At 61.7% G+C, this 22,702-nt stretch overlaps 1 protein-coding gene and 1 non-coding gene across 15 annotated transcripts in view; both read right to left on the bottom strand.

Moving 5' to 3' along the window:
• Nucleotides 1–22,702, bottom strand: part of EP400 (E1A binding protein p400) — an 83,508-nt gene that overhangs the window by 2,082 nt on the left and 58,724 nt on the right. For 8 of the 14 annotated variants that reach the window (XM_037051847.1, XM_037051846.1, XM_037051840.1 and 5 more), the window contains 24 exons: nt 22,470–22,672; nt 22,219–22,388; nt 20,525–20,721; nt 20,125–20,236; nt 19,817–19,960; nt 17,249–17,383; nt 16,954–17,037; nt 16,445–16,579; nt 16,181–16,225; nt 15,937–16,090; nt 15,469–15,710; nt 15,181–15,354; nt 13,131–13,267; nt 12,954–13,010; nt 12,189–12,267; nt 11,833–12,084; nt 10,828–10,876; nt 10,647–10,756; nt 7,137–7,338; nt 6,851–7,014; nt 5,325–5,537; nt 4,842–5,037; nt 4,155–4,279; nt 2,827–2,973 (listed from right to left, as the gene is read on the bottom strand). In XM_037051847.1, coding sequence (XP_036907742.1) covers nt 2,827–2,973; nt 4,155–4,279; nt 4,842–5,037; nt 5,325–5,537; nt 6,851–7,014; nt 7,137–7,338; nt 10,647–10,756; nt 10,828–10,876; nt 11,833–12,084; nt 12,189–12,267; nt 12,954–13,010; nt 13,131–13,267; nt 15,181–15,354; nt 15,469–15,710; nt 15,937–16,090; nt 16,181–16,225; nt 16,445–16,579; nt 16,954–17,037; nt 17,249–17,383; nt 19,817–19,960; nt 20,125–20,236; nt 20,525–20,721; nt 22,219–22,388; nt 22,470–22,672 — 3,526 coding nt within the window. The remainder of the gene's footprint in view (nt 1–2,826; nt 2,974–4,154; nt 4,280–4,841; nt 5,038–5,324; nt 5,538–6,850; nt 7,015–7,136; nt 7,339–10,646; nt 10,757–10,827; nt 10,877–11,832; nt 12,085–12,188; nt 12,268–12,953; nt 13,011–13,130; nt 13,268–15,180; nt 15,355–15,468; nt 15,711–15,936; nt 16,091–16,180; nt 16,226–16,444; nt 16,580–16,953; nt 17,038–17,248; nt 17,384–19,816; nt 19,961–20,124; nt 20,237–20,524; nt 20,722–22,218; nt 22,389–22,469; nt 22,673–22,702) is intronic. The other 6 variants (XM_037051848.1, XM_037051851.1, XM_037051850.1 and 3 more) reach the window with 1 other exon arrangement.
• Nucleotides 20,953–21,084, bottom strand: LOC118991381 (small nucleolar RNA SNORA49). Its single transcript, XR_005067407.1, has one exon. It is a non-coding gene; the product is annotated as a small nucleolar RNA SNORA49 (small nucleolar RNA).

A 22,702-nucleotide genomic window follows, 5' to 3' on the forward strand; every position in this document is an offset into this window, starting at 1 on the left:
TTGGGGGCTGGCTCAGCTGGCCAGTGCGGGGCCAGGACTGAGACGCTGCAGACAGGACTAGGGTGATGCCTCGCACGCACTTGCAGAGAGGAGGGAATGCCGGTGCCAGAAGCCAGGTGAAGCTGGGACCCGTGCGGAGAGCAGAGGCGAGAAGCAGCTGCCGCCTCGGGCACACGATCTAAGGGGGGGCCTTGTGCTGCTGTCCCCGGTCCCCCACTGGGGGCTGACAAGAGGCCACATCCAGACTCACTCTCAGGCGGGCCTCATGCCGCCCCCTGCATCTGTGATCCTGTCACCCAAAGGGGTGTGTGAGGAAATCACCTCTAGGGCTTGGTGCTGGGGACAGGAGACACAGGCTTAGAGACCAAATCATTGTCACCTGAGAGACAGCAAACCCACAAGCCACAGCTGACGTGGTCCCGACGGGAACTACAGGAGCCCGGACCACAAAGCATCCTGCAGACAAGACTCCAGGGAAAGCTGGCTCACAAGAGAACAGCGCGTAAAGACAAGCCCAGCTGCTGCAGCGAGGAGAGCAGAAGACGGTGGGCCCCGATGCACCAGGACTCTCAGGAGAGAGATGGTCAGACACACACAAAGCCGAGCGCTCCGTCTGTGCAGCCTGAGCTACGAAGGCCGAGCATCAGGACATCGGGACTTCTAAGGGTGAAAGCTACACACCAGCCAAAACACAAATTCCACTGCGCGGCTTCACAGCAGACCGCACCTGGCCAGGGGGAAGTCAGTGACGTGAATGGTGGACTTGAGGACGCTCCTCAGAAAGCAGCTGAGCGAGGCCCACAGGACACGGGAAAGCGTGAGGGCGCCGGGAGGGCGGGAAAACAGGCAGAGCCAGCCCCTGGAGCTGGAGTGGCCGACTGCACCCTAAACCAGCAAGTGGGGTCAGTGCCCGGGCTCCAGAAGGTCAACAACCCCCAGCGGTGCTGTCGCAGAACACGAAGGTTTTCGAAAGGAACGGGGCTGACAATCACCTTCAAAGCCACTTGTGCCCTGGACAGGCACGTGACTGTCCATCAGCGACGACGGAACCAGGAACCAGGGACTCAAATTACAGTACTGAAGACACTGATCAGCAAAGCCATGCCCAGCGACAATATCTTTCGGGAAGGAGAGTAAAACGCAGGCATTTCAAACACCTCGGGGAGCTCCAAAGGGTGTGCTCTGAGCAGACGAACGGGGTCTCACACGAGGAGCAGAGGGGAGGGGACGGCGGCCGTGCGGCAACAGGCCCGCCCCCCCGAACACAGGAGAGGCAGCGGTCTGCCCCAGGCAGCAGCTTGACACACAGAAAGAGAACACCTAGTTGTCAAACTAGCGGAGATGGAAGGTAAATACAGAAATGACGTGAGAGAAGGCCAAAAAGAACGGTGGGGGAGAGACAAAACCACCGAGACCCCAGACCACACGGGAGGTAAGCCCACCTCCACCTGCCCCCCATAAAGGGGAGTGAGCACATTTCAGACCCAAGACCAAACTGGAGACTGGGTGGCAGCAGACTGGTGGTGGCAGCGTCACTGTGACAACTTCTGGAGGCTGCGCAAAGCAGACACAGCACCGAAGTACGGGGCGGGAGACCCCAGGACTCCACCAGAGAGGGGGAGGTCTCCACACGGGGCAGAGCGGGCCCCAGGACCCACGGCACTGGTGCTGACGGGGCCTCTGCAGAGGAGGGACGCTGAGGGTCCGCACGCAGCTGAGAGTGCACGTAAAAGCCCGTGACAGGAAGACCTGCACACTCGGGACGGGAGGCTTCAGCACACCTCTCCCAGTGACTGACTGTAAGAACAATGAAGACCAAGCCACATGAACGATGCACTTGGTCTAGAAATCATGAAACGCCCTGACAAGTGTGCCCCAGCACCACCATGAAGCGAGTTCCAGCAACCCTACCCACAGCACTGCTGACGGGCGGGTCTGGGGGGCGAGATGGAGAGATGGAATGCGCCTATGGGCTCAGCCCAGGTGAGGCCAAAGGCCAGCAGAACAGAACCGCCATTCCGGAGCTGGAGAAGAGTTCAGGTGTGCACAGGTGAGGCTGAGGTGCCTGTGAGGTTTTGGGTGACCTGTCCCAAGGCAGCTAGGCTTGAGAATCTGGAATGAGGACAGCAATCGGCCGCAGGTCGGACTCTGGAGTCGCCGCACTGAGACGGACGCGAAGCCCCCGCACTGGGGAGCTCACAGGGGACGGAATGCAGGCAGACGGCGGCACACGGGCCAAAGCCCACACCACAAGGCACACGCACTTCTAGGGACCAAAGAAGGGGATCTGCCCACTCCAGTGAAGGGCGACTTAGAAAATGATCACAGCAGCAGGGACGTGGCCGAGCTTCTTAGGTCTGCACACCTCAGATGCAGTCCTGGGGCCTTCCCAGCACGACACAGCCACGACACAGCCACGAGAGAGGGGAAGAAGGGAAAAAGAGGACGTGGCTGCCTGGCCCGGTGGCCAAGCTGGAGCGCCACGCCATGCACAAGGCTGCAGGCTCCACACGGGAGCCACACGGGAGCCACACGGGAGCCACACGGGGCCACACTCTGTCGGTTCCAAAGCAGGAGACAACCGCTGACCCCTGGAGGTAGCTCGGTCTGAGCGCACCCAGGCCACAGGAACTCTGCACACTGCTGAGCCAGCCAGGGCTGCCAGGGCACCAGCCTCTGCTGCGGGAAAGCGCAGGGCCCGAGGTGCGCTCTGAGTGCCCTCACGGTGCCCACCCACCTTCACTGTCGGGAGCCCTCGAGCCGGCCGCCACGGTCCTGGGCGCCTGTGGGGTCTGCCATCTGGCCCTTGTGCGGGTTCACGCTCACCTGGATCTGGGTCTGCACCTGCTGAGTCCCGGCCAGCTTCTGAGCCTGGGAGATGGGTGTGGTGAGGAACTGGGTTTTAAGGGTGGGCTGGGTGGCATAGGTGACCTTCTGGGGCTGGCCCTGAGCAGCAATCTGCTGTGCGGCAATCTGAAGAGAGAGACCACCCAGGGTCAGAGCCGCCAGGCCCTGCTCCGCGGGCTCCGATGCCTCCCCCAACCTGCGGTGTGACCACCCTGTGCTGCCTGCTCTTTGCCCTGTCCCTGCAGCATCCCACTGGCGTGCCCCACCCCCATGTCACCAGCTTCCTCTCCTGAAGTCCCCACACATTTGGGGCTGGGATTCATCTTTACATGTCCATCATGTGAGCGAACCTGACCACAGTGTAGGAAACACGCATGCGCAATTTCTCAACCCTCACTCTGAGAACCTGGCATACACACTCGAGACCAGCACGAGGAGGGGCGAACCGGTGTGTGTGATTCCTGCACACCTACTCTGGTCTCCAGTCTCTCTCCCGGGAACCTCTGCCTGCCCTCGGAGGGCCGAGCACCAGCAGGCCGTCCACCCGGGGCACAGAGCTGTGGCCGCGCACAGGGGCGTCCGAACACCTCAGGAGCCCTCTTTCAGCTGACGTTAACGTGCAGACCCGCACTCTGGCCCAGGCCTTTCTGTTTCTCTTTGGGACATAAACCCAGCAGACGAGATCACTCAGGCCCCACCTGCAGCCTTTCTCTCCTGGTGCCACCCGGTGCCAGCCAACCACCCTGCACCTGCTCCTGGGAGGCTGACCCGCGGCGCTGCTGACAAGGACCAGAGGGGACCAAGAGGCGTTTCCTTCCCTGAACTGCCCACCACAGGGGAGGAGGCCCCTCCCGCAGGAGGACACCAGTGCCCACACAGCACACACCGGCATGCCAGCCTGCTAAGAAGGACTTTGCTCGGGGACCAGAATCAGTTCAGAGCTACCCCTCCTCAGATTCTGAGCCCCTGGGACTCGAAGAGTCCTCCCTCATGTCACACACACAGGACAGGTTCCCACCTACCAGTCTGCCTTGTGCTATGGCAGCCCAGGCGGTCACATACTGCGAGCTGCACCTGCTTCCCCAAACCCTCTGGCCCTTCGCCAACCCCACAGCCTACATGCCCTCACTGCCCCCGACGAGCCCTCCACAAATGCAGCTCCCCACCCCACAATGCCCTCCCTCTGGGCCGGGGAGTAGCACTCACCCCCAGGCCCCAGGCACTCAGGTGCTGGGCAGCCAGGTAGGGCCTGACTCGGCATGAGGACAGGACGACCCAAGACCCTCGCCCCTGCAAGAACCCAGTACCTTCTGCTGGACGGCAGCTGGGCCCGGGCTGGCCTGCGGCTGGATGGCCTTCTGCTGCTGTGCGGCCTGTTGTTTCAGCTTTAGCAGCTGCTGCACGTGCACGGGCTGGGCCACAACGGTCTGTCCTGCCGACACCGTCAGGGGGCAAGTCACGTGCCAAGTCTCACAGCTGTTCCCCGCACGTCCCCGAGTCACAGGGTAATGCAGACTGCCTGCCCTCTATAGGAAACTGCGCCGAGACTCGCTGAGACACCACACCATCCCTCCCACACATGCATGGGGTCCCTGGGCCCCCCAGGACACGCCGGTGAGGCAGCGGTCGTCAACCACGTCCGCCCCACGGGACTTTGATTTGTTTGCAGCGGACGGCTATTGTGGTGGCTGCTGTCTTTTTACACGACCACGTCAGGGAGAAGAGGTCAGCGCCCCTGGCTGGCTGACAGCGGGGCGGTGCAAGTTCTGATGGCTCTGGCAGCGCGCGGGCTGCAAACCACGAGGTAAAGGGACGGGGAGCACCATGTGTTAAACTGAGGGGCCAAACGTGTGCCGGGGGGGCTGCGGGATGCTCTGCTGACACGCGCTGTGTGGAGCTCTCAAAACGGGGGTCCCACGGAGGAGCCGACAGGGCTCCTCACGCTGGAGGAGGCTGGTCAGCCCGGGCAGGCTCCAACGGGCATGAACAGGCACCTGCGGCTTTCTGAGGCTGTCCGATGGCCACACTGATCCCAGCAACATTCATGGGCAAGGTCGTGACGCCTGGCGAGGAGACCACAGCTGCGGGCACCGACACCACTGGAGGCTTCGCCAGGGCTACTTGCGCCGGTGGGGGCGCCTGAGCCTGCATCTGGCCTTGCGTCTGCAGCTGCGACGTGGGGACACGTGTCTAACACAGAGGAAAGAAAGGGAGTCCAGAAACTCAGCATGCCGTGAGCCTACAAACGACTCCCCACAGGTTGTCAAGTGGTGAGACGTGGACAGGGCTCCCAAGGGTGGAAAGTGGCGGTCAGCCAAAGGCAGACATCTCACTGGAGGCTGCCCTACGCTGCTCAACCTGTTACCCCCAAATGCAGGGGACGGGGTTTGACAAGACCTGCGAGCTAGCTGGTCACACAGCACTCACATCGCCTGTACACAGTCGGTGCTTTGGGAAAGCAGACCCCGGGGACTTACGAGCCGGGCCACCTGCAGGTTGGCCACAGTGGTGCCTGTGAGCAGTGCTCCAGGCCTGGAGGCCGTGACGGTGGTGAGCTGGGGGCTCTGCTGCTGTGCGGGTGGTGAGGGCTGCACCTGTGTGGGGGGCGGCGGGGGGCCCGGCGGGGCCTGTGGCGGGGGGGCCTGCGGGGGCAGCTGCAATTTCTGCTTCTGCATTTTGATCAGGTGTTCCTAAATCGCAGAAAGAGTAGATCTTCATTAGCGTTAACTGCATCCACAGTCTTGGGTTTCCGTTCACATCTTACCAAAGTGCCTGGCTGCTGCCGTGCAGGGTGCAATCTGCCCCACAAGGCCTCTCCACCGGTTTTCAAACACTCCGTGTCAAAAGTTGGCATGTCGTGGGGGAGAACTAGAAACAGTGATGCTGACTGTTTAATGAATTCATAGCAGAATGTCCAGGTTGTCACCACAAACAAGTCGATTTAAATCTGCTGCACCACCAAAATTTTTAGGTCTTAAAATCATGGTCCCTCCTTAAACTTTGAAATGTTAAGATGTGCATTAACTCTCAATCACTTGCTTAGGCCCACCATCTGCAAATAAAGATTTCACTAATAAACTTCATGTCTTTAAGTCAAAATGTTAAAATACCACAATAGCTCAAAAGGTATTTTTAAGGAAAAAAAAAAAACTTTAAAAAGAACACTCTGTGAGCCATCTGTGACTGTCCCTGAGAATGACTGGAGGGACCTGGGGGGGCGGGAAGGAGGCAGCCGCCGGGAGGGGCAGGCTCGGGGCAGCAGTGCAGGGAGTGGGCACTGGCTGTGGGCGTGGGTGGAGCGGGACAGCCAGCACAGGGGCCGCCGGGGGGCGGGGGCGGAGCCCCAGCCCCACTGCCAGCCTCTGAGGGTCTGCCACTCACTCCCCTGGCACCGTGGAGCAGAGCCGCCTGCAGTGACGGCTCGCTCAGGAGCTGAGCTGTCTGTGCTGAAACCACTGAGCCCTGCGGCTGTGGCCGGAGTGACTCAGGAAGTAAACGTTCCGGTTGGCTGTGTCTCACCTCCCTGGCGTGTGCTCTGGTGCCTGCCTGCCTGTCCCCTCTGAACTGGGGAGGACGGGCCTGTCGGTCGGCTGGAATTTTTACTGCACCTTCTCTGGTCACTTCTTGTGCCCAGTGTTGGTGCGTCCCCATGGATGGCAGGAATATGGTGTTCCCTCCACAACTAATGTGTCTACACACATCAGCACAGGTGCGCAGACGGCAAACCCAGGACACCGCACCCACTCGACGCCTGTGAGCCGAGATGCTGCCCGGGAAGCGCACTTCCTGGCGTGTCCTCCGGGTGGGACTGGGACCCAGGGAGAGCAGGTGGGAAGATTACTGGGAACCAGGGCTGAGGCCTCCAGAGTGCTCAACATCAGCGAATGTTTTTAAAGACAACACCAACACCCCAGACTCCGGGGCGTCTGCAGGACACCCCTTGAGGGACACGACACACGCGGCCGCGCCCAGAGTGCTGCCTGTGGTCTCCCAGGGTGCTCACCGGGGTCAGCTTGCTGACAGCTTTGATCTGTGCGGGCGACTGGGCCTGGCCCTGGAGCTGCGGGACCTGTGCCTGGGAGGGCGGCGGCGGCGGCGGCTGCTGCTGCCGGAGGAGCTGGAAGTGCGCAGGCGTGAGGGTCTTCCCTGGGAGCTGAACCCCCGTGGCTGCAGAAGTTGTTTTGTTAGGGGGCACGCGGACACCAGTCTCCCCCCCCACAACCACCCGAGGCTAACCGAGTCCTGCCTTCCAGGGCAGGGTGGACCCCAGGAAACCGAGCCCTACTTGCCTTGGGACACCTGGGTCACCAAAGACCGGGTCGGGGTCTGCACCGCAGTCAGGCTGGTTGTGACCACGGCCGAGGCTGTCACAGAGGTGACGGCTCTAACGCCCTGTGTCGGTGCCAGGGACACCAGGTCAGAAGTGGCCGGGGAGCCAACTGCTCGAGGCTGGGTGTGGACCACTTGGGCAGGTGCCGAGCCTCCGGAGGTCTGGAAAGGCAAGGTAAGGACCTGTCAGTGGCTTTGAAACACCCTTCGAGGAATAGACATGTTGAGACTGGGTCATCCCCAGCAAGCCAGTGTTGAGTCCCCCAAACACACAGTCCGAGGTGCTGACTCTGCACCCTCACCACCCCCAGTCGGGCACAGGAGCCACGGCGCGGACCCTCCTTCCCACGCGCAGGGCTCGAAGTTCCACAACCCGGCCTCGTGGAGAACACGGGCGGCCTCCTGCCTCACCCCCTCCGTCCAGTCCCAGCAGCCTCGTGCCCACCCCAAACTGGTGCACAGACCCCGCCGACTCCGTGTCTGATGCCCTTAAAGGTGTCACGGGCCCCTGCTGGCCTCGTGCCGCAGACAGTCACCGTGTGCTCCTGGGCCGCTCAGTCTGTTTCCTTGCTTACGTGTTTAGGTCTCAATCTGGCGTCTTGGTCTGTGCTTTCTCTCACCCACCGTTTGTGTCTCTTTTCACCTCCTTTCTTGCCCTCTTTCAGGTTGCTTCCTCCTCCTATTTCCCCTCCCAGTTTGGAAGTTACACTCTATTTTGACTCTTTTGGTGTCTCGCCTAAAAACCACACCACAGGCACTCACTCGAGTCTTATCAGTAACTCACACTTTCCCTGAACAGTGCAGACTCCTGCTCCCGTGCGGTGCCCCTGCTCCCGCTCACCCCCCGGGAGTGACGTCCACCCTCCCCTCGTCACCCACACACTGTGTCTTTGCTCTTTGTGCGTCAGTCCTCCCACTTGTGGACACCGTTCTTCTGCCTAGAGGTCGTCACTTAGTAAAGATCTCCTGGTAACGTTCTCAGTCTTTGTTTGGAAGTGTTTTTATTCACCCTGAGATATTTTCAAAGGAGACGGAGCCCCAGGTCGGTGGCTGTTTCCTGCAGTCACAGCCAAGACAATGTCCCCTCGGCCCCTGGCCCCCCTGCTACCAGGGAGCTTGTGCTGTGCCTCCCAGGCAGCTGGCCATGCGCCGGTCACCTTGAAGACCTCCTGGCTGCTGAAGAGTGCAGGTGTGGGTCCCTTCTTCCCGCCGGACTTGGTCATTTCGGCTTGCGGTCAGTTCTGGAAACACGTCTCCAGAGTCTCTCCCCAGCCCTTATGCCCTCGGACTCTCCGTCAGGCCGCCCGCCGTCTCCCCAGGCTGCCTTCAGACGGCGTCCTCCGACCTGCCTCCTCGGGTACCGGTTCTCTCTCCACTGTGTCAGCTGGCAGTGAGCCCGACCAGGCTGTTTTTCCCCACACTGGTGACCGTTTTTCATTTCTACAAGTTCTCTATGTTCTTTTAAATACAGCTTCCTGGTTTTTAGAGACATTCCCAAGGTTCCTTCATTTCTCTAAATGCACAAGCATAACTGTTTTATGACCTGCACCCAGCAACCCCACTACCCGAGTCTGGCGGGGCCGCCCACTCCCTGCTGCCTGTTCCTGCCTCTGCAGAAAGCGCCCCCTGCCGTCTGCAGCCGCGCTGTCCCAGCCCCGGGCAGGAGGGGGCCCAGTGTGAGCATGCTGTGCACCTCCACCGCGCCTCTACACCCACAGCCCGGAACGAGCATCTGCAAGAGGTGCTCGAAAAATACTTCGTGGATGAATCACTGTGTCTTTTAGGACATCACACACAGAAATAGGTCTTTTCCATAGGCCCTCTGAAGCACAGCGTGGTTGTTCCTGTTTTTCCTAGTTATGGGTGAAGCCACTGCCCACATTCAAGGTCAGGTGTTTTGTGTCGACATTTCTCTCAAGAGAAGCCGAGAAGTGGAGCTGCCAGGCTGTTGACAAACGCAGGTCCTACTTTCACAAGCAATAACCCGACTCCCCCACAGTCCCCGGAAGACCCCATCTCCCACCAGCAATGGGCACTCCGGCCGCTCTGCCTCCCCAGTACTTGGCACCGCCAGGCCTCGGTGCTTCGTTTCCAAGCCGTGCTCACGGGTGCGTGCTGCCGGGTCCCCACGTTCCAACAGGCGGGATCCGGGCGAGCGTGCTGCACACTTACTCGCGATCCATGTATCCTCTTTGGTGGAGAAACCGTCTCTTGTTCATCTTTAAAAGTTGTTTTCTTACTTGTGCATCTTTAAAAGTTGTTTTCTTACTAACTGAAGAATCTTTGCACCATCTGAATACCAGTCCTTCATCTGCTTTGTCCCATAAACGTGTTTCAAAGAGCAGTTGTTTGTGATTTTTGATGAAGTCAACTTATTAATTTTTCTTTGGTAACCCACAGGCTGTGGCATCCTAAAAAATGTCTGCCTGAGCCAATGAGGCAGAGATGTTCTCAGCGTCGCCTTCCGGAAGTGTGGAGCCTTCCGGAAGTGTGGAGCGGGGCTTCCACCTTCCGGTCTGTGACCCTCTTTGAGTGGTTTCTTGCAGGCAGTGGGAGCCACATGTCACAGCCCGTTGACAAGCCTGCCCTCCCTCTGAGCCCCCGCGGCGCTCTGGATGGAAGCTGGCTGTGCTTCCCCGTGTGAGGGTCTCCTTCTGAGCTCTGTCCCGCTGCAAGGACCGCGTGTCCGCCCTCTGCCAGGACCACACCGACCGAGGACTACAGCCTCGTCTGTGCACGGACGCCTCTCACAGCTCCAGAAAGACACCGCTCCACGTGCCAAATGCTGCTGACTCTGAAGCAGTCCCTTCTCATTCACGCTGCTTGGGGTGTGCGACTTAGCTGGAAGTTGGGGCATACACTTAGACTCTTGAATCGCAAAAGTTCTTTCTGCTTTTGATGTCAGATGAACAGGTGGCTTGTCATGAGGCGTACCTTGCTGGACGCCAGTCTCCTCCGGTTGGTTATTGCTCTGGCTCCCGCTGGCTCCACACACGGTGGCCTAACGGCTCCGCACCTGGCACCCTGCCCAGGTTCGGCCCCTCCCTGCTCCCGTGCCTGGGTCTAGACACCCCGTAAACAGAGCACTTCTCTGCTGCCTGGCCCGCCCCACTCCCAGCAAGGTGCGTGGGCCATGCTCAGGCGACACCGTGGCCCCTCCCCCCGCATGACCCCCAGAGCAGCCCTGTGTGTCCCCACAGTCCTCCACAGGCACAAGGGGCACCCCCGTCAGCAGCGGCCCCATGGCACCCTGCAGAGGAGGGAGGTGGCAGTGAGGGCTCCCCCCCACCTCTACACATGCACAGCACAGAACGCCCGCCGGCACCTGCCCGCCCGCGTGGCCTGGTGAAACTGCAGCTAGGCCAGTCCTTCCTGCACCCAGGGTCATTTTCTCCAAAAGGCAAACAAACGGCTTCCTGGGAGTCTCGGCTGGGTGTGGACTGCACCCGCCGGGAGCAGGGGCGACTCACCGTCAAGGCTCCCGGAGCCACGGGCGACGCAAGGCGCTTGTTAATGGACTGGAAGGTGGCGGCAGGGACACCCGCGATGGTGTTCACGATCACGTTGCCGCTCACCGTGCCTGCAGGGAGAGGGTCTGTGAGGTAGGCGCACGTGTGAGCAGAGCTGCTGCTGCGTGTCTCCGACTCTTACCTGCTGGCACGCTGGTCCCCGTGACGGACGTTTTAATGGCCCCCGCCTGCTGAAGAGAGAAGCCATCTGAAGGCCAGGTCGATCTCGCATGCACAGTGAACCCCTCAAGGCTCCCACTTCACTAGCATCAAACCCAAGCTCCTGGCCACACAGGCTGACTCCAGCCCCTCCTCCCCAGCGCCTCCGTCACTGCGGTCGGTGTCCACCCTTCTGTCCCCAGTGTTCTGGCCGCACTGACCCTGACCCCACAGCTGCCAAGCTCATGGCTGCTGCTGGTTTCCATTCTTTCCAGAATGACTCCCGTCACTCAGGACACGGCCCAGGGGCTGGCCCTGTGGAGAGCCCCCTCCTGACCACGGCCCACCCTGCTCTCCCTGGGGCCCTGCCAGTCCCGGCAGGACGGACCCCCTGGTTTCAGCAAGCGTGTTCTCTCAATGTGTGAGGAACAAGGCTGCCCGAGTGCACAAGAAAATGCCACTCCCGCTACAGGAATGGAAACAAAGGGGTGGGAGGGTCCTGCAGGACACCCCCCACACCTGGACGGCGGTGCAGAGCACTGGGGCCCCCACCCAGTCCCGGGCACTCTTCCCACGGGTGAGCTCACTGTGAGTCACTCGGGCACGCAGGGCACTGTGGGGACGGCATGGGGCATGTGAGATGGCGAGCCCACCTCCTCTCCCTCGTGTGTGTGTGAGCACGTGTGTGCACGAGCACGTGTGCAGCTGCTTCGAGGAAAGGTGGGACGGGGCCAGGAGGAGGGGGTGACTTCTTCAGTTACAGGCCACAGACCCTTCCTCACTCCAGACTCCCCAGGCACCTGCGCCGGGAAGAGCCGCCTCCCTGCCCAAGCTGCCGCTGAGTCACCCAGCTGCAGGAGCTCTGGAGGCCAGAGCTGGCGGAGAGGAGAAGACAGCCCCCACCCCAGGGAAAGGGTGGGGCTCTCCACCTCCCCAACAGGAAAGTCTGCTGCTCTGGACGCCTTGAGGGACAGGAGGGCCAGCTCACCAGGACGGCAGCGCTGCCCACAGTGGGAATTGCGGGCGACGCCTTCGGTGGGGGCTGTGCAGGCTGTGCTGGGGGCTGTGCCTGGGCAGGGGGCTGCACGGAGGGTGGCCCTGAGGGCTGCTGGCTGCCTGCTGCAGGGGGCTGGGGCAGAGGCGGGGGCGGCTGCTGGGGCGGGGGCGGCTGCGGCTGCGGCGGCGGCGGTGGGGGCTGTGCCACGGGCGGCTGCTGTGCCTTCTGCTGGTCAGCCAGGGCCTGCAGGGCAGGAAGGAAAGCAGCACGAAGCAGCCAAGGCTGCAGCATCTGCCAGCAGCGGCCCCGCTGTGCCCAGGCCGCCCAGGTCCGCCCAGGCCGCGCACCTTCTTCTCCTTGGCGATCCGCTCTGCGCGGAGAGACGCAACCTGGATGGGAGGCAGGGGCTTGTCGTAGTTGATGCCACTGAAAGACAGACGTTGGTAAAGATGAACAGGCAGGTTCTCACGCAGACAGACGCTCTCCAACCCAAAGCCCTCGCTGTCCAAGCTGGGATGCTGGGGCAGCTCCAGCCCAGCCCAAAGGCGGGGCACCGGGCACCTCAGCCCAGGAGGAAGAAAGGCTGCCTTGGTCACCCCAGCCCGGGGCCCCACTCCTTTTCAGGCCTGACTGGGGACATGCGCTCCAGGCCCTGGGCTGCACACATACTGCCCCCTGCCCCACACCCAGGCCCAGGGCCGACCAGCAAACCCCGGGGTGTGGCCCCTGCAGGTCTCCACTCCCTCTCACGCACTCCTGCTCCAGGGACTCCTGCAGCCTCCCCACACTTGTCACCTACAAGCTCCTTGATTCAAAGCACGCTCACTCCCAAACTGGGTGTGTTTTCACAGAAGAGCTAACAAATGCCTGCCGGGTCAGGGCGGGGAGAGGGCGGAAAGCCCTCCCACCCTGTCAGTGTGCCCTCTGCCTGATGGCAGCAGGGACGACACCCCACACCCCACCGTGTGCTCCCGGACGAGAGCCCCTGCAGTGCTGGCTCCGCGGCTCTGCCACCCCAGCTGGAGCCGGGACCCACCGTCTGCACAATCGTGGAGCTTATTGGGAGTATCGTCATTTCAAAGAGTGAGAAGTGTGGCACAAACACAGAATACCTTTCTGCCAACACGGAAGCGTGCTTGGGGTTTTTCTGGAAGGGGTTCATGCCAAGCCTGCAGCACGGAATGGAGACAACAGTTAGCAAGTGAAAGAGGACACACACACGAGAAATGACAGATGAGCCTCCCGCCACGGGCCCCGCTTGGCTGGGCGCAGGGAGAACGTGGGCCTACAGAGGTTTGATGGGGGGACTCCTCTTCCCAGCGGTCATCTTCATCAGGTCGAAGTGGCTCGTGTACAGCTGGGTGTGCGTGGCATTCTCGTCCTGGGCATAGATCTGTCCCGTGCGCAGGGGACGGTTGTTCTTACTCTGAAACAGAACAGACGGCCCACAGTGACCCTGGGGTGGGGCTCGCTGACCTGGAGGCAGCGCCCAAGGCTTTGTGACGAAAGCCCCTCCTTCCTGAGACCTGGCACAGAAGGCACAGCAGCGGCATCTGTCGCCCACCGATGCCGGTCCTCAGTCTGCGCTGGGCCTCTCCGAACTTCACCGAGGGAGCCTATGATCGCCCGGGGACAGAGGGCCCACCTTCTCCAGGGGGAGAGAACCACTGACCAAGCGCCCGAGGCCACTGATGAGGGACGCGGCCAGTGCCCTCCCGACCAGTTTCTGTCCACGGCAGGCTAACAAAGGTCCCTGAGGTCAGACTTTCCACGGGGGCTTCAGTGCTGCTTGTGCCTGGTGACGCTGTCCCCCTAAGTCCCACAGCCCCACCAAGTGCCTGCCTGCCTGCCCCCCAGACCTCTCAGCAGCCCACGGAGCTCAGGACAACTCCCTGTGCCATGCAAAGGGCTGGCTGGTGACCCTGTTGGGGCCGGGTTCCCGAGTTCTTAGTCCTGGTCGTTTCCAACTGAGGGGCAATATGGGTGGAGACAGAGCTTCTGCAGGGAGAGCCCGCGCCGTGGACGGGTGTGCCTGAGCACTGCCACCCGTGCTGAGGGAAGGCCCTCGATCGAGGAGGGGCATCCAAGGAGAGCTGCCACCACAGAGCGCACACGAGAGGGCGGCCCGCCATGCCGTGTGGCACGCCCTGCCGTGTCGGAGGAAATGGAGGTGACTGTGCAGATGATTAGGCCCAGCCCCAGCCCCCACGATAGCAGAGCCCTGGTGGCAGACTGTCTGGGTTCGCTTGGCTGTGAAGTGCTCCCCTTGCTGGTGTGAGTCAGTGGGGACCTCGTGTGTCCCACCAGCACCACCCTCCCCACCACTGCCTCCACTGCAAGCGTCACCGGGGTGTCCCCGTGGGTGGCATCCTCCCCAGCTAAGACCCAAATGAAGGGTACACAAAAGGGCTCCCTTCATCACCAGACTGGTGCTTCATGGAGGTTTCCTCTGACTCAGGAGTCACTGCGACACCTCACAGTGTTTTCCTCAGTTTCATCCATGGGCGGTAACAGGAGGTCAAGTTTCAGCTTCACGCTTCCCATGTTAAAATCAGAGCCACTGTGAGAAAGGCTTCGCAATGTAACAGACCTCGCATGTTCCTGGCGAAGGCACCGGAACTGCTGTCTGGGGAAAGCTGCTTGTTTGTCGTTTTTAGACACAAAAGCCCAAATGTCTCATTTCTAGAGAATAATTTTCAGAAAAACTAAAGCTGAGCTGATGCAAAGGCTGGCTACAGGGGTGATCAGACACCGTCACAACTAAGAAGCACAGGTAGCTGTCCCTTCGCAGGGGATGAGCCTGGCACTCCCCTCCGGACAGGACGCCAGGCCGAGACCAGCACACAGAGGCTGGTACAGAGCCGCGGTGCTGCCCAAGAAGCAAGATGACGAGTGTGAGGAGACCCACTGGCTCCAGCGGGAGGAGAAAGGCACCTGGGCGCCGACCTGCACCCGTAGGACCGACACCGTGGGGGCCTCCTGCTGACGAACAGTGCGGAGCCGCCGCCCGGGCTCGGCAGCGCCCACGACACCCGCAGCTGGTCAGGGCAGAGCGCACTGAGCCAGTGCACCAGCAACGGCGGAGGCCCGGGAAACCTGGCCCTTTCCTTCACGTGAGCTGAAGGCACAACGCCGCCCTCTCCTTGCCTAGTCGGGAGGGGGCGGGGCGTGCTGGCAGCCACCAGACGGCACGCAGCCCTCCTCACATGACAGCGCAGATGCTCCGGGTCACGCAAACCTCTAGCGCCAGCAACTCCGGCCTGCGCCCATGCAGCCATGCCCCCACCGCGCCGGACCTCCGGCGGCCCCGCAAACGGAGGGCCCCAGGCACGCACTCACCTTCCCCTCCTCCCTGGGGATGAGCACGCTCTCGTAGCGGCTGCGGCACTGCTTCGAGGAGCGGTAGATGCGGCTGCAGGAGTTGACGACGTCGCTAACCAGGTCCCAGTTGGGCGTGTGGGCCGGGGACACGACCGTGAGGTTCAGAGGCAGTTCCAGCAGCTGCTTCACAGCCTAGAGGACCGAGGTCAGGCCCCGGAGGTCAGCACGCGGAGCACCGTCGGGCTTTCCGGGGACCGGAGTGACGAGAAGGGCGCGGACGTGCGTGTGGGGAGGCACCGGGCTCACCTGCAGCAGTGCCCAGTCCTCGCTGATGAGCCACTCGGGGTTGTCGGGACCCGACTCGGTGGCTGGTTTGGCAAAAGTGGGCAGAGGCTTGGCGAACTGCGTCTGCTGCTTCAGCAGGAGGTTCTTCTTCTGCTCCTTCCCCTCCCGGCGCATCTTCAGCAGGCCCGGGGTCGCACGGTCGAACAGTGACCGCGGGGGCACGACAGCCTCCCCGTGACGCTGCTTCTTCTTCCTGCCCGCAGCTGCGCAGAGAGGCCGGCTCAGTGCGGCCGTCATCAGAGCCCCCCCCCTGCCTCAGTGATCCAAGGAAGGAAACAAGGAGCCAGCCAGCAAGGACGCCCAGGCCCCCAGGCGCTCGGGGCAACCACAAACCCTTCCTGCTTCCACTGCAGAGTGTGGGCACGCCAAGGCTCCTGCCTGCCCCTGAACACAGTGCTGCGGCACCTGGGCGCAGCCGGCAGTGCCCACCTGAGGGGTCCGTCCTGTGCCGCCGGCGCTCCTTCCTCACGTACACGGGGGGCAGCTTAGACTCAGGGATGGGCGTGGTCTCATACATGAGGCACATGACGGAGTCGATGTAGATGTCGTTGTCGTCCTGGGGTGGTGTGGGCGGGGTCCAGAGCTGTGTGGAGAAGGGAGAGGCATGAGCTGTGCGCCTCGTGGAGGGCAGCCAGCACCACAGGGGACGAGGACCACAGGGCTCGACACTCACCGGCATGACTTCCGTCTGCCCGTCTGCACCTTCATAAATATACTCCTGAGGGGGACAGAGGGGAAGCTTTCACTTGGACAGCCAGTCTGCTTCACACCGCAAGCTGCCTTCGCAACTCTTCAAACTAAGGGCGAGGGACCTCCCACGTCCCCCCACCAGGGGAAAGGCCACGTGGAACTGAAACACTGGGCAGTGGTGCTCTGCTGCGGTTCCCTGTGGGCGCGAGCCGGCGCTGCAGCATGGGGACGTGTGACAGGTGCGCACCGCGTTGTAGGCGTCCTCCCTGGTGTAGGTGAGCAGCTGCTCCTGCTCCAGGTCCCGCAGCGCCCTGGCCTCCTGCTCCCGCAGCGCCCGCAGGTTCTGGGCCTCCCAGGCGCTCACTGCAGTCAGCATGGCGTCCTGCCGGGAGACAGGCCCAGACACAGCATCCAGCACCATCCCCGCCTCGGCACACGGCTGCCCTAACCCCGTGTCTCCCTCAGGCAGGGGACCCTCTTGTCCTTGTCACAGCTCCCCTCTGAGCTGTGCCTACTCGTTTTCCAGAACTTCTCCCCTGCCCATCGTGGGGCCTCTGTCAAGAACCAGGATGCTTCGGAACCCCTGAAACTGCCCGTGCAGGCTGCCCCGAGACTTTGCTGTCGGTGAGCTCCCGCGCCAGGGGCTGGGGGCTGGGGGCCGGGGGCTGTTCCTCCGACACCAGATGGGCTGCACCCTCCAGAGGTGATGCTGCGGAGGCCAAGCTACCCCGGCCGCCAGCAGGAAGGTGGCCTCACCTCACTGGTCCTCTCCTTTCCATGGTCAATGGCAGTATGGAATAATTCCAGGTAGTTCAAAGCGTATTTTTCAATTGGGGTAAGCTGTTTCAAAATATAAGTTTTGGATCCAGTTAACTGCAGGTTAACAAGGGTTGAAAGTCTCTTATAAGCCCCACCTATACTTTTAATCAAAAAAGTGGTTGTTCTTGGCCAAAGTAAATAAGAAATGACTCATGAAAGGAACAAGTTTTTAAAACACAGACTGGTGAGGAAAAAACTGGGGGGGGGGGAACAGACGGGAGAAGACGCCCACCTGCTCCATGAAGTCAGCCAGCTCCTCCAGCTGCGAGGGCTCCCGGCCCTGCGGACTGTCGGGGCCCGGTGACACAGGCACCTCCCCCGCAGGCTCCTGTGCATCTCCCTCCAGGTACTCGATGCTCTTCAGGGCCTGGGGAACGACAGGCTTGGGCTGGAGGCCCTGCTAAGCTTTCCAGCTTTAAGTCGAGGTTCTGAAAGAGCCACGCCCCATGAAGCTGGCTAGCCGGCCACATACCCTGTCTGCTGAGCCCCTGGGGCCACACACTGGTTCCTCAGGAGCCTCTCACTCGTGGACCCGGGCAGTGAGGGGACAGAGGGTGGGCGTGAGACTCGGCACCGTGCCACACAAGGAGGAGCTACAGGCATGCAGGCCGACACACATGATGAAGCTCCTGGGCCCACCACAGAGCAAGACGGGCACCTCGTCTCAGAGCTACATGCATCGCCGCCCTCGGGCCCTGACCGGGGGACTCGCTCTTCACAGTGTGTGAGACGCGGACCCGCCCAGCATCAAAGCAGCTGAAACCAAGCCCACAGAAACAGGACAGAGGACGGCAGGCACGTCACCATAGTTCAGGAAATGAAGACCAAAGGACACACCACTGAGTGCCCGTCCCGACAGCTGGGAGCACACTCCCGACAGTGTGGCAGACACGGGACACACTCTCACACTGGGACGGCTGCACCTTTGTTTAGAGGGTGTCAACCGAGACACAGAACAACCTCCTTCCAGGGCAATCTGGCGAAATCTACCAAGTTTAAAATACAGCACTGCTCCACACTGTGCAAACACGCCATTTCCAGACAAACCGCACGGGTGATGGTGAAGAATAAAACAGAGACACAGAGGAGAAAACAAAGGGGAATGTGGCGTGGACCCAGGGTGAGCGCCTCTCCAACAGAACACAAGGGCGCCAACCACACGATGGAGACGCCCGCCGCGGCCAAGGGGTTCTGCTCGGCGAAGACAGCACAAAAAGGCAAACCTTCCCCTGGGGGAGGTTCGCACAAACCAAGGAAGGCCTTGCATCTGGGACACCGAGAGCCACACCGCCTAAAACCAGGACAAGGGCACAGGCAGAACTGGGTGCACACTCGCCGACCAAGACCACGTGCAGAGGAAAGCAGAGCTCAGACACAAGTCCCCGCCCACTCCCGCGCTGTCGGCAGGGCGGGCGGCACCTGTGCAGGGGACACCTCTCACCGAGGGCACCCTGGGCTGAAACGCACTGTGAATCTACCAACAACACAGAGAAGTGGCCACAGGAGCACGACTGTGGCGAGAACAAGAGTCGCTGCACAGGACGGGCGCCAGACCAGGACGCCAGCCCAGCACGGTCACGAGTGGGCAGTGGAGCTGCACTGTACCGGGAAGCAGGGCGAAGGGTGTGGGTCCCAGGAGCTTGCACAGTCCCCTGCAGGAGCTGAGCCGAAGGGAACCCTCCCTGTACACCCTCCAGGTTCTCTTGTGGCTCGAATGCTGTCACGAGGACCCAAGGTGAGAAAGCTACAGCTACGCCAGCGCCCAATGCACAGGAAGTAAAAGGGCACCTTGCGCAACTGCAAGGCTGACAGCAAACTGGCCGCCCCCCCGGCTGGTGGAATTGGGGGGCACGGCCCTGACCCTCGCCCACACCCACAAACCCCATCGACTGCAACTTCGAAAGCCCCCGTCCAAGGCTGTCCACACCTGCCTGCCGCCACCAGTGGTGCCCACGGTCCTGGCCTCTGAACTGGCCCCACGGAGGCAGGCGGTCATTTGGAATCACGTGTCCCATCACCTCATCTCCACCCGCCCTGGCCCCAGGGCCCCACTGAACCCCTGCTGTGGACACATGGAGGCAAGCCCAGCCGAGCGGAGCCTCTGCTCGCAGCTGCCCTCCCCCACAACTAGAATTTGCCTTATCAGACTCACGCGCTGTCTCGCTGTCTTCCCTAGTGGAACACAGGCTCATGAGTCCAAGATCTGTCCACTGTTCAGTGCTAGGTCCCTATGCCTACGACAGCACCTGACACAGCAACACCTCCCGCCAGTGTGTCTGCAGAGTCTGGGTGCGGGGGACATCGCTGCTCTCGTGCACACATACGTGCACATACGTGTGCACATACGTGCCTGTGCCCTGGCGCCTCATGCGCCTCCAGGACACTGTGACGTGCAGCAGGTCACAGTCACCTCCAGAAGGATCTGTCCCTGTCCTGTCCTTCATTACCACTGGCTGGGTCTGTGCCCCCGGCATGGGGAGCGCTGAGACGCTGCCAGGGGAAGGACATGAGCCACAGGATGCCCCCAAAGGAGACAGGAGACTCCCAAGTGGCCACGTGAAGGTCTGTGCAGACTGATCTGTCACCATAAATTCTTGAAGCTTTTACCACACGCCTTGACTGCTTCTCAATGATGGGGCAGCTAATGTTTAAAAATGGAAGAAGAGGCAGCGAATCCTCCTCACCACAGGCCCAGCCGCCAGGAGGACGGGGCGGAGTGGGCGCGTGTCCTGGGGAAAGGACAGGGAGGAGCCAGCAGGAACTGCTGGCGCAGAGTGGGCGGGGTCCCACCTGTGCCCACCTCTATGAAGGGCCGAGCGATCTTGGGCGCGATGGCTTCCGACACAGAAGGCTCCTGGGACAGGACGACAAACTCCTCGGCTCTCACGGGGAAGCCGGCCTCGTCCAGCGGGGAGCACACCTCAAACAGCTCCTGGATGGTGCGCTGCACACAGAGACACGGGGCTGTCCAGAAGCAAAGGCACAGCCTCACGCCTGTGCGCACGGGCTCAGCGCCCGGGAAGCGCCGGACTCCTCGCCAAAAGCCACGAGGGCCACACACTCCCGCCACCATGCAGAAAGCCCCTGCAGGCCCAGCTGAGAGGGTACCTGTGTCAGGAACGCCATGGAGTAGTCGTTCCCCTGAGCAGCTACTTCCCGGATGAGGTCCTTGGTTCCGTTCTTCAGAAGCTTCTCTTCAATGGAGTTGCCGCTCACCAGCCTGCAGACCAGACAGGACACGCGCGCAGACGGCTGAGCCGCCAGGGGCGCAGGGCTCCGCAGGCAGCACGTCTCGGCACGGAGACCCCCCTGGCAGCGCGCCCCTCCTGGGTGGGCACCGCAAGGCCTCTGAAGTACAGTCCACGGTGCCCACACAGCACGTGGCAGGTCCCCAGAGCCCCTTCAGCCGCCTGCCCCCCCCCCCCCACTTATCCCCAGCTGGTGTCCTCAGCAGCAGCAAGCAGGCAGCACCGCCCTGCGGCTCCTGTGCACACCCCCGAGCCCACACCTGTACACGTGCACATCCTTGCGCCTCCCGATCCTGTCGCACCACTGCTGGGCCTGGGCATCCAGCACGGGGTTCAGGTCGTGGTCGTAGAACACCACCGCGTCGGCCTCCACCAGGCTCACGCCAGGGGCGCGGCCCCGCGTGGAGAGGAGGGCACAGAACACCCGCCTGTCCCCGTTGAAGCTCCTCATCAGTCCCTGCAGTGACGGTCAGGGTCACTGACCGTCCTCGGTCAGGACGGCCAGCGCCCACTGGTCGGAAGGCGGTCCACGCAACTGCCTGAATCACGTCCCCATGCACAGGTCACACCCCATTTTTGGCCTTTGATCCTGGCTTTTCAGTGCACCTGTGCCCTCACTCACATCCCCACACACAGTTTAAACCAGGTGAGTCCTCACACAAGGGGACCGCCAGGTTCCAGGACGCGCACTGTCAGCTCAGTTCGTAGGCCCCCCAAGAAAGCAGTGTCCTCTGGGGGAGGGAATCTGTGCTTTTTCATGTCCCCCCGGGCAATGCCAGGGCACTTTACAGCAAAAGCCCCTGGAGTAAGGCTGAGGGAGCAGGGACACGAGCCAGGAGAGGCCCCTGCGCTCTCTCAGGGCCAGCAGCCGGGACGGCCTCACTGAGCATGCTCACTGAGCATGTCTCCTCCATCGTCTATGCAGCCCCCGGACAGACCGTAACAGGCCGGCAATGCCCCTCCTTCCAGAAATTCTATCTGAAACGTGTCACTCCACTACCCAGAGCAGAGGCTTCCTTCCACACCACTCGGTGTGCAGGCGGCGCGGGCGCACGCAGGCTGCTGTGCCGCAGAGCACGATATGGGCACCACGGCGCACACCAGCTGCTTGCCTTCCACTCTTGGGAACGTTCTGCCACATTGCTCCCCCCACCCCACCCCCCACCCCCGCTCCGTGGCACTGGGAACTACTAGGTCCTGGCCCAGCTCCTGGCCCAAGGGCAGCTCATTCTGCCCCCTCTGCTCTGGACACAGACCTCGCCCCGCCTGGGGTGTCGCACACCCCAGGGAGCAAGGGTGCACACCACCCTGGGGGAGGGGTGGCGGTGCTCAGAGGGAGTGGGCCCTCCAGCAGGCTACATGAGCATGCGCCCAGCCGCAGCTGGTCAGACAGACGCCTGGCGCCTGGCCACTCGGACGGGGGAAAGGAGCCCGGGGCTTCCACAGGTATGGTGTCCGCTGTGAAGGAGGCAGCTGGGTTTCCTGTCTCACCACGGCCAGCCCTGTGCTGTAGTGAGTGTATGTCGGCACTTTTGATTCTGCCACCCTGGGTCGACTGTGCACGTCTGAAGTGAAATGACTTACAAAAGTATCAGCCCTTCTGGCGTGGCTCAGTGGATTGAGCACGGGCCTGTGAACCAAAGGGTGGCTGGTTCAGTTTGCAGTCAGGGCACACGCCTGGGCTGAGGGCGGGTCCCCAGTAGGGGCACATGAGATGCAACCACACACTGATGTTTCTCTCCCATTCTTTCCCCTTCCCCTCTCTCTAACAATAAATAAGTAAAACCTCAAAAAGAAGAAGTGTCGAAGGATGGAGCTAAAGACTCACGCACTTGAGCTCAGACACAGAGGCACCTGCTCCCCGTTCCGTTCTGAAGGATTGGGACCCCACTGGACCCACACTGCGCAGAAGGTCAGGTTAGACTCTGGTGAGTGAGGCCGACGTCTCCCTTACCTGGCGCTGTTCGCTGTTGGCGTTTTCATCAATTCGTATGTAGGTGAGATAATGGAAGTTCAAGAACATCTCTAGAATGTCTAACATGAGAACCATCTGGGACAGAATCAGCACCCGACGTCCTTCTGACTTCAGCTTCTGCAGCAAGATTGCTAAAGCTTCCAGCTTGCCTGTGAAGGAAGCACCATGCGTCTCACCGCCCAGCGTGGCGGGCGCGGCGTGGGAGTGTGCGCCCGGGCCTCCTCTCCTACCTGAGTCGCACTGGACCAGCCTCAGCTCAGGGAACCGCAGTGAGCGCAGCGCTGTCGCCTGCTGCAGCTGCTGGGCATAGGGCGCCGTCTGCTCCCGCAGACGGTGTCTAAAGATCCTCATTCTGTGGCTGTAGAGGGAGGGCGGCCGTGCCACCCACAAAGACGGGGGTGCGGCCACCACTGGCGGGATCACGCACGCCACCCTGAGAAACAGAAAGCAGGCTGGTTACATG

The sequence above is a fragment of the Sturnira hondurensis genome, unplaced genomic scaffold (assembly GCF_014824575.4).
Source record: "Sturnira hondurensis isolate 20B ecotype Veracruz unplaced genomic scaffold, ASM1482457v3 Scaffold0007406, whole genome shotgun sequence".
NCBI lineage: Eukaryota > Metazoa > Chordata > Mammalia > Chiroptera > Phyllostomidae > Sturnira > Sturnira hondurensis.